Source organism: Corvus kubaryi, unplaced genomic scaffold (genome assembly GCF_017639235.1).
Source record: "Corvus kubaryi isolate FWS band 111438036 unplaced genomic scaffold, C.kubaryi_AGA036_p1.0 133, whole genome shotgun sequence".
NCBI classification, from domain to species: domain Eukaryota; kingdom Metazoa; phylum Chordata; class Aves; order Passeriformes; family Corvidae; genus Corvus; species Corvus kubaryi.
The window spans coordinates 18,087,670-18,098,322 of record NW_024580667.1 but is presented as its reverse complement, the minus strand read 5'-3'; the positions used below and the strand labels follow the sequence as shown (position 1 = coordinate 18,098,322).

The following is a 10,653-nucleotide window of genomic DNA, read 5'->3' as shown; positions in this document are numbered from 1 at the left end:
AGAAGAGTTTCTTTTATCACTCCACATTTATTCAATCAGTCACAATCGGCATATATTGGAATGATAAAATACCTGAAGCCTTAACTTCACCTGACAGTCTAATTCAAAATTGAATAGTATCCCTCAGTTGTCACTACAGTTTGCCAAGGTCACACCTAAAGAAATCCCTTTCATAGTTTGGAAGAAAACATGGGAGATCTCAAAGTGGGAAATAAGACAATGTCTTTTTCATTATGCATTTTAGTTGTATGTGTGAAATGGCATCTTAGATATGTGAAAAATGAAGATGCAAATTTACCCAAAAAGTTATCACAGCTGTCATGCAAAATGCAAATGCAATGGACCCTCCTAAAATTGCATGACCATCTCTCATATTTTAGCATTTTAAGCAGGATAAAAATCAAGATTTACATTAGAAATACATAGACTTATGTTCAACAGATGTAAGGTCTAAAAGTGAATTTCAAGCAATGCATTTATTAGGTAATTTAAATACTAATAAGGAAATAGCCACTGATTAGTTATACTTTTTGACCTGTAATAATCCATAATTAGTGTTGTAGTATGGGAAACTTTTCTATCCTGCATTGTCTATATTGCTGATATACTTACAGGTGTTCAGACATCTAACTGTTTCTTTATTATGCACAGGTATTTATACATATCTAAAGTATCATTCCAACTTTCATATTTAAAAATAATTTGAACCTATATGAATAAGAAAAATAAGAGATATGGTACTCCTCTCTAGGAAAAACCTTATGCATAAGTCATATTTGGTTGATTTATTCAAAGCTGTTGAGCAGTGTGGGTACCTAATCTGCTGTGCACTATGCTGAAAATTTATCCCAAAGTTCTGAAAGACACATTATACTTATAAAACTGTATAAACAGTCACAAGAGAATTTCGAGTTTACAGCTATATAGCAATGCAAATCCAAACAAAAAGCAAGTTCACACTGACAGCTTAGCTGACTCCACATCAAAGTTGCCTTGTTTTTTGTTTAAAAAACTGCCCTTTTCTGAGCACTTCCGCTGATTTACTTGTCCTGCTCTGAGTCTAGGGGAATCTAACAGAGAAGTGTTTGATGTTCTACAGACTATCAGGACCTAACACCTTCTTATCTGATTTCTAGTAGTAAGTAGTTATATCTGGGGCAATTGCCTCACCTTACTTCACTTTGAAAAGAACACAGGATTTTTGGGACCAAATTCTTATGATAGGTGAGCTGCATAGGAAAATAGATACTTTTTGCTTTGTGTACACTGTATGTAAATCCCACCCTCAATGTATCTACAGCATGAGCAGGTGGAGCTGGATTGTGCCTGCACTAGACTTTCAGTGGAGGATTCATCAATCCTACCATGTTTAAAATTGCCAACAGTGGCAGGTCTGAACTGTCTTCTGAGCTGCAAAAAGACTGTCAGCACACCAGCAGAGACAAGAAACCCACTTCAGACCAGATCTACTGTGGTCCTTGACTGAATGTCCGTCAGTAGTGTGTGTCTTAGTTGGATTCCCAGAATTAGTCCTTAAATTTAGACTTTGAAAGAAATCCAGGTCACAAAATCCAAGAGGGCTTTGCTATGGAAACATAAATATGTTAACTGTCCATGATTGGACTTACTGTAAATATGCACTCCTGTTATGAATTAAAACACTAATATAGATGTGGTTTTTCATAACCAGATGCTACTTTTTGCAGAATGTCCTGTTGACGTTGGAGATCCCACTTACCTATCATAGCAGGAGCTTAGCACATTTGAGACTCCAGCTTTGTACTTTCGGAGAAGACTTCATTGTATGGATTATTTCCTTGGTATTTTCTTTAGAAATAGTAGCGCGGTAGTACTGATTCAAGGCTTTGTACTTGAAGCTACACTCTGCCTTCTTTCTGCAGGAAGATCCTTATACCTTTTGTAATTAGTTATGCATCTGTTTTCTGTTCTAGTCAGAGTTGTACTACCTAGTATTCACTCTCACATTTAAGGTTCATATGCTAATGTCCTCGTTATGAGAATCACTTGTCTTCTTAGGTGGATGTGTTCCATTGACTGGCTAGATAATGTGCCATAGCATATCCCATATCCCATAATGCTTTGTCCCAGAATTTCCACTTTACAGTGGTTGTGTTGTAGCTCTGAATGTTAAACAAGTTGCATGCAGAGTTTATGTACTGTTCACCATATGTGCAGCCACTTCTTGTGTTGCTGTCAATGGTTTTATTATTTTCCATCTTTACCTCAAATATTGTGCTCAATGACTAGGTCTGAAAGTGATAATTACTTCCCTGCTGCAGAGACAAACTGATTTACATATTTATCAAAGGGAAACTGGATGGCTCTGAGCATACCACAGGAACATTTGCATATTTATAACCTGAAATGTACAAAAGCTAAAATTAAGATAGGGATGTCTTGGTCTTAGTTATAAGCTTGTTTTAATACAAAGCTTTTAGTCAGTGGATTTTGTAATCGGATCAGTGCATTGAAATGAAGTATCTTTTCTTCATCACAGTAAATCAACATAGAGATTAAAATGATTGTTAGCTTGTGAATGATGCTATGCAGAAACTGCAACGTTAAGTTTTCATAAGGTGAAAATCTTAGCCTTTGAGCCCTGAAGAGATGGTTAACTGTGGCAAAACCTTAAACTGGTATAGCAGAAAGGGGCTCCCAAAAGGTTTACTATGTAGTAAACCTATGGGTATATAGTTGAATGGCATCAATATATTTTCTGGGAGAAATCTGGGTTTCCAAATACTTATGAATGTAGCATTAATTTGTAGGATTTTATGCATTTATTCAAAGACTTGCCACTCAGAGAGGTGAATGCCTGGAGCTGACTACAAGTTGTGATTCTGTTTAATGATGCTGTTCAAAACCAAACATGAGCAGCAGTATCAAATTCTGAACAGCAAATAAAAGAACAATCAAACTGGCTCTTCTAGGCAGTGACGTGATGGTTTATTTTCCCAGGCTGATCTATTGGAATCTTTGTTCAATAATTGTCTCAAGCTTGCTGTAAGTTTCTGGATACAAGACAGGCATGTGAAAGTTTACTGTAGTTGGAAGAGTGTTACATTTACAGGAATTTCCTTTATTGTCAACTGTCTTTTCCTGAGACAGATCCTTAACTCTCCTTCCAACATGTTTTTTCTTTGAATCTGGCAAACTACTTTAAAGCTTTCCTCACAAGTAGAGAGACTATTTTTTTCTAATGCCCAGATTACACAGAGGTATTCTGTTTCTCTGTCTTTTTATTCACAGTTTCATCAATATTCTAAATTTTTTTGAATTAATACAAATAATATTTCTTTCCTACTGATTTGAAATGATGGTAAACTAATTTTGAATAAAATGCATTTGTTCATATGCTTTTCTGACTAAACCTTTGAACACTTTTCCAAATCACTAACCCATTTGTAAACACGTTACTGTTTTTTTGGTGTTTATACCTTGTTTACAAATGAATAGTCATTTTTCATAAACCCTATGTCTTCATGTAGATGCATACAGTAGGAGCTTTACATGAGTCAAAACTCAGAAATCACAATCATCATTAGCGAGGCTGGTTCAGCTACCATTCAGGCTGTGAATAAGCAGCATGGCACTGTGTTTCCTTCCAAAAAACAGTCAATTGCTCTTCTCACTTTCACATGGCTATCATTCCACTGAAATTGGCATTTTCATATTCAGAATGAAACAATTCTTTATAATTTTACACAGTTTGAAGCAAGAATAGAGAGCAGAATATAGAGAGCACTCTACAGTATATTTCAGAAGAAACTTCACTTGAATTTTGGAATACTGATGTACTAATTAAAACAAGTAACACCTTAATGCAGTCCTCAGTCTATTTTGTATCTTAAAAAAATATAAATGGAAGAAAAATGTCCAATGATCTAGCACCTTTGTCTGCTACAATGTTAGTCACCTACATTGTGGAATACATTCCTAGAATGGCAATGGTAGGTGTAGCTTGATCTGAAATTCCAGTTACTAAATAGCTGCAGAAATTATGCAGCTCCTTCAGCTAGATTGATTTTGATATTCAGAAATGTTGTCTTTCCAAATATGTTCTGTTTAAATCAGAAAAAAATTAACTGGTACCATCTCCATGGATCAGTACAGCAGTTAATTTTTCAGAATGTGGCTTTCAAGTGAGGTATTTGAGTCTAAACTCTTTGCATTTTTATTGATAATTTCCTACTCTGGGGATAGTAAGCTATCATTGCTTTAACAAAGCCATGGTTTTCCTGAAGCTTTGACCTATTCATCCTACAGTTTCATATTCTGTATAAACTCTTTACATCCAAAAATTCTATTGAAATTTGTATTGCTTTCTGCAGCCTGCAATAGAACTCACAGGGGACACTAAGTCAGCTGGAGCCCCATTCTTCTAGTTCAAGAGCACATGACATATGACATACTTCCAATCATATTTTATGGGTGAAGCAGTACAATTTTACCATCTTCTCTTACGCAGACATCATTTATCTGTTCACCACACTCATTAAAGTGTGTTGCTCATGGAGTTGCATGTCTAGCACTTTGGGTACGATTCATCTTACTGTCCTTGATGTCTAATATGAAAGCATTTATTTTTCAGTTATTTGCCTATCTTCTCTTTTTTAGTCAACAGGTAAAAAAGGTCTTTTTGCTGCTGTGATTCACCTCTTCCCAGGCAGCTAAAATAACTGGCATTGCCTGTGAATATTTATACATCAATTTTAATTTAATTCTAAAGTCTCTGAAATATACAGAAGTAGTGAGAGTGAAGGAGTTAAAATTAAAAAAGAATATTTTTTTAATAAGAAAACAGTAAAAGATGTGTTTTGTCTTCATGATAGTGTTTGCTTCCAAAATTTGTATAATATTGAACAAGAAAGATAACTATTTATAGACATCCACAATGCACTCTTTGCATATTTCTGCACTGGTTACCATTTAGAAATACTGGTAAGTGAATGTATTTCCTGTGTTAACAGTAGTCACATCATTCAAATGTACTTAAATGTGGCTTATCTCCTGCTAGCACACACACTTTTCTGTTTATCTACAGTTTTCATTCTAGTAGGTGCCAGTGTTCAAGATCAAAATAAAAATGGAAGGTTTGTTTGTGAATGTGTTGTGACTGCCACACTCTGACAATAATGTTTTTTGAATTATCACTATTAGTCCATCTGTACTGAAAAGTGTTGCTGCTATGATAAACTGTCATTTTAGCAGTCATTAATACACCTAATGTAGTCAGTCATCTTTGTGTTTAGAAGTCCTTTTGAAGGAAATGGAAGTTTTACCATTGAGTTTAACAAGTTTGGATGAAAATTTCTGTGCATTTTATTTGGGTGTTTTTTTCTAAAATGGGAAGCATTTGAGTGTCAGAATTTTATATTTTTTTCAGGGCAAATCAAGTTTCTCAACCTTGTTACCAAAAAAAGTCATCATAATGTCTTATATTTAATTTTAATATGAATTTTTAATTTTATGTTTAATAATCTGTGATATCAAGACACTCCTCATTGCTTCTCCTATTTTCCCAAATTAGTTGGGAAAGCAAAATGGCCATTATTGAATGGTTGCCAATGCCTTTGTTCACCAGAGATCATTTAATGTGATATACTGAGTGCAACTCACATTTTATTTTCATTTTGTTTTATATACAGGATGAATTTGAAAGTTCAATTTCATCACAGAAAATGGTGTATGTAAAAAAATACTGTTGTGCACGTCACTGCACATATATTTCTTTGCACAATACCATTTATTATTATTGTCATAGTGTCATAAAATATAGCTTGATATAGGTTGGGAGGGAACTCTGGAGGTCATGTGGCTGAATACCTACACATAATGTCCTAATTTATCTTTATACTACACTTTTTTATCAGCATTGACACATTTCCAAGAGATATTGTAATCACTTAGCAAGTACATTCTCCAAACAATTTCAGAAGCCAATGGGAAATTGCCTCGTTCTTTTCTGGCACTAAGTCCACCTTATGCAGCAAGCGCATGGCTTGTCAGATGGATCTGCATGATTTTCCCTCAACCCACAAACTTTAAAATGTCAGCCTCTGTAACAGATTTTCTCAGCTCTGTTGGGAAATTTCAACTCCCACAAGGCTTCAAAATTTACATAAACAAATTCTCCTACTCTTACATTTCTTCTTTGCTCCTAGTTTACAAACAAGACCAACAGGTATCACTTAAATTTAACTGCTGATGACCCAGTAATTTGAAAAATGAAGACAGTCAACCTTTTTAAAAAGGCAGTTTTAGAATGATATAACATTAAAAGACAACTAGAAATAGTATCAATAAGTAAAGTAGTTACTCCTTATCCAGAAAAAGAACATAGCAACAGAAACAATGATCTGAAAACCATTTAGAAGGCTCTGTATTTCAAAGTTCTTATCTCATCCACTTTGGCACAATAATTAGGCATCAGATGACATGGTGGACAGGTTAGCAAATCAAAATTAACATTCAAATTGAATTATTCTTGGATGCTTAAGTAAAAGAATAAAGATTAAATAGTTGTGAAGACAGAATTATCTTTGTATGCTCTGAGATCCCTAAAGGACAGGTTCATTGTCAGGCTGATGGGAAGAATTATAATCTTAAGCTTTGGTCATTTTCCAGGACAAATAATTTTAGATTCCTCATCAGTATAAAATTCACTGGAGCAAGTTACAAAGAGCGGCTTCACTCTCATTCATACAGAAACACACTTTAAAGAATTCAGTCTAAATAGGTTTCAGTGTAATTTATATAACTGCAATCCACAGTGCCAAAGTAGTGTGAGGAGCCTTTTGTGAAAATGAAACAGGAGTCCATGGTGCCTTAGAGGTACAAAACATATATCCCTGTGGATACTTCTTTTAAATGTGTGCACCTGGGTGTGTTAATTACCTTGCACATTTTGAGTTTAGTTGATTTTTTTCTATATGATGAGCTATTAAAGACTAATTATTAGGTTTGATAATGAAACCACACATACGCCAAAGGTGCTACATACATTCTCTTACTTTTTTTTTTTTGTCTTACTCTAACACTCACACTGAGATTTTTGCCATGCTGCCTCTATAGGTTGCTAGGCATCAAGGTTTTACCCCCAAACTGTGAGATCTGCTTCCAAAGGTCACTTGCTCTCTGTGGATTACCTCTTTTCTCTGAAGTGCACAAATCCTCTCATTCTGTACTTCAAGAAACCCTGCAGCAATCGAGTCATGGTCCTGATTGCTACAAGCCCTATGTGGTTGTGCCCTACTGTGTGCTGCATGGGCCAATTGGTGTGTATAAGACAGTTTATGTGAAAAGTGGTCTCAAGAAGGCATAAGGACACAAATATTTATATGTGCCAAAGACCTCAAAGCTTCAAAGCTGTCTTTTTTTTTTTTTTTTTTTTTTTTTAATACCTAGGGCAAGTTCTGGATGTGCTGAAGAAACATAATCTGAGTGAAAAAACTCTTGTATACTTTACATCTGACCAAGGAGCTCATGTTGAAGAAATCTCCAGTGCTGGAGAAGTCCATGGAGGATACAATGGCATATATAAAGGTGAATATTCTCTGATTGTTCTTGAAAAATGCGAGAAGAAAGCATCTCCTTGGGTTTGCACCACAACTGTAATGTACTGTGTGGCCAAGGTCAAAATCTTCAATCTAATTGAAATAAAGTAAGAATGTTTGTTTTTATTCTTTCTAATGAATTTCAATGAGTCTTCTTGTCTCTTTACAAGAGATTAATTTCTTTTCATTGTTTCACTAGGTAGAGGCTGTGCTATGTTCTCCACTCATATTTCAGGGGTCAAGATCAAAGAAATCCAGTAATTTTTAAAAAGTCATTCACCCAACTTGAAGCTTCTAGTTGTAGAAAGAAGTAAACTGTCCTTAGGTCTGAATTTTTTTTCTTTTTTTTTATATATGGCAGAACTACAAAGTCTCAAAATCAACTACAAATCCAGTTGAGCCTGGAAGGCATCTCCCAAGGTCTGCAGTCCCAGCCCCTGCAGAGCAGGGTCAGCTATAGCACATTCCTCAGGATTGTATCCAGTCAAGTTATGAAAATCTCCAGTGATGGAAACTTCACAGCATCCTTGGGCAACTTTCTTTAGTGTTTGATCACACTCACCATAAAAAAAAAATTTCTTATGTTTAAATGGAGTTTTCTGTGATTTAGTTTGTGTCCATTGCCTCATATCCTGTCAGTGGCCTCCCAATGAAAAGAGTCTGACTGTCCTTTTTACTCAGGTACACTCTTTACCATGTGTCCCTACAGATGGTAAGATCCTGCTAAGCATTTTCTTCTCCAGGATAAACATCTCTCTCAGCCTCTCCTACTTAATCATTCATCACTATCCTTTGAACTCATTCCACTATGTCCAAGTCCCTTATACTGGGGAGTCCTGCACTTGGACCCACTGCTCCACGTATGTCTCACCAGGGCTGAGAAGAGAACAAGACTTGCTGGAAGCATTCTTCCTGATACAGCTCAGAATGATATTGTCCTTCCTTGCCAGAAGGGCACATTGCTGGCTTATGTTCAGCTGGTTCATTAGAACCCTGCAGTCCCTCTGTGCAGAGCTGCTTTCCAGACAGTTACTGCCCAGCCTTTGCTTTGCTAGAGGTTACTGCTGTGAAGATGCAGGACTTGTTATTTCCTTTGCTGAACTTAACGGGGTTCCTTTTGGCCCATTTCTCCAAGCCTATTAAGGTCCCTTTGGATGGTAACACAACCTTCCACTCTTGCCAGATTTATATCATCTGCAAACTTCAAAAAGGAAAAAATACAGGCATATAGAGTAAGCACTAACAATACAGTGAGGTTTTCAAGCAATAGGACCCCACAGTTTTTAGTCAGTAGGTATCTGTCTGAGAAATGACCCTTATATTTTAAGAGAGCTGCAAAGGAAATGGTACACAAGAAAAACAAGGAACGCCAAAGTCATGAGGTCTGTATATCAGATGGGTCCCCTTGGGCTAACACCAGAGTGAAATGTGTCTCGAACATTAGCACACAGGCCTTGCGTAGTGATTTAAGTAATTAAGGAACCATATGGTTACATATCTGTAGCTGTAGGCACAGCCTGAGGTGTTTTAGAAACTCTAAAAAATATTTGCCTTCTAGAGTGCCAGGCATAAGGTACAGGATAAATGAGAGGAAGCAAAAAATACTCTTGGGAATATGTTTTCTTGAGGAACTCTGATTAAATGGAGTCTTTTCTCTCAAGCCTTGCAAAATTTTGTATTCATACTTCCAGTGCAGAGAAAAACTTGAAATAGATCTTACCTGGATTAATAAAAAAATCTGATTGATAGGTTTAGTTGGATAGTAATGGGGCTTCTTTTCAGAAAAAAAGTAAAAATTGTGTGTTTTGCAGTTAACATCTATGCTGTGCTGGCAAATTTAATATACAACGGGTCAGAAAATAATCAGAATGTAAGAAACAAAATGATTATTTGGTAAGAGATATTCTTAATAAAATTAAAATAAATTAAGAGACCCATGCGATTAGTTGAATATACTTCTAACATTTTAAAATACAATGAATTCTGCTTTATCATCTAGTCACTCCATCTCCAAATCAGTCCTTAATTTAACAGGTATATTATACATAATTTTCAAAAGGACTGAAGTGGAAATGGTCAATTAATTGCATGACTATCAATTTTCATACATAGGAATTTATTCATATTAAAAGTCATGCGTGATGAAATGTGTCCGTTCGTCTCTGGCAGAGTTAATGAGAAGCAGACCTGTGAAGCGCTGAGACTCAGGCACTGATAAGCAATGTGCCTAAAAAAGCAAAAGGACAATCTTTGTGTTGCTTGTGCTTATGTGTGCATACACTAGGAATTTGCTTCCTCTGGTTTGTAGTTTAAAAAACTGGGAGACATACACATCCTTTCTCTCTCTCTGCTAGTCAATCTCCACTAGTTATCTTTATCTGAGTGCTGTATGAATGTAAATATGAATCAAGCCACTTAACCCTCTTGTCAGAGCTAGAGCAGTATACTAAGCAATTATTGGTTCTGCCCTAAAATCAAAAGCTCTCAATCAATCTCCACAATTCTAACTCACTAATTTCTCTTGATACCTAGCCAAATAAGCACCAATAATAAAATTTAGGAGGGGTTTGGAGAGTTAAGCTAGTGCTGCAAGACTCGATGCAAAAAGGGGAAATTGCTATTTGAAGGTTTTATTACTTTGGATTCTAACTACAGAACAGTTCACCATAAATTTGGATAGCCCTTGAAATTAGAAACCACAGCTAACATAGTGTTTAACCAGTTGCTGTTGGACACAGTCTGGTTTATCTCTGCAGTATCCCTTCTCAGAGGACGTTACACAGTAATACTGAAGTGATGGATCAAAATCTCTTTCCAGCGGCCTTTTACTGAAGATTATCACGATCACAATCTGTGTAGTAAATAAAATCCCTAAAATCTCCTCCTAATCCTAGATAGTATGATCTTGGTTTAAGATGTGAATCCTGACAATTTAGATTCTACAAAGATTGTTTACATTAATTACATAATTTTTCATCATATAAAGATGGATTTCCACTTTGAGTCTTTCTAAAGTCTGAGCATAGCCTCTAACACTTGTCCATGAGAACACAGTGCTTTCATTTACTATTTTGAA

At 35.7% G+C, this 10,653-nt stretch overlaps 1 protein-coding gene across 8 annotated transcripts in view; it reads left to right on the top strand.

Annotated features, from left to right (window-relative positions):
* Positions 1-10,653, top strand: part of STS (steroid sulfatase) — a 114,318-nt gene that overhangs the window by 62,177 nt on the left and 41,488 nt on the right. For all 8 annotated transcript variants that reach the window (XM_042038169.1, XM_042038216.1, XM_042038180.1 and 5 more), the window contains one exon: positions 7,429-7,566. In XM_042038169.1, the coding sequence (XP_041894103.1) occupies positions 7,429-7,566 (138 nt within the window). The remainder of the gene's footprint in view (positions 1-7,428; positions 7,567-10,653) is intronic.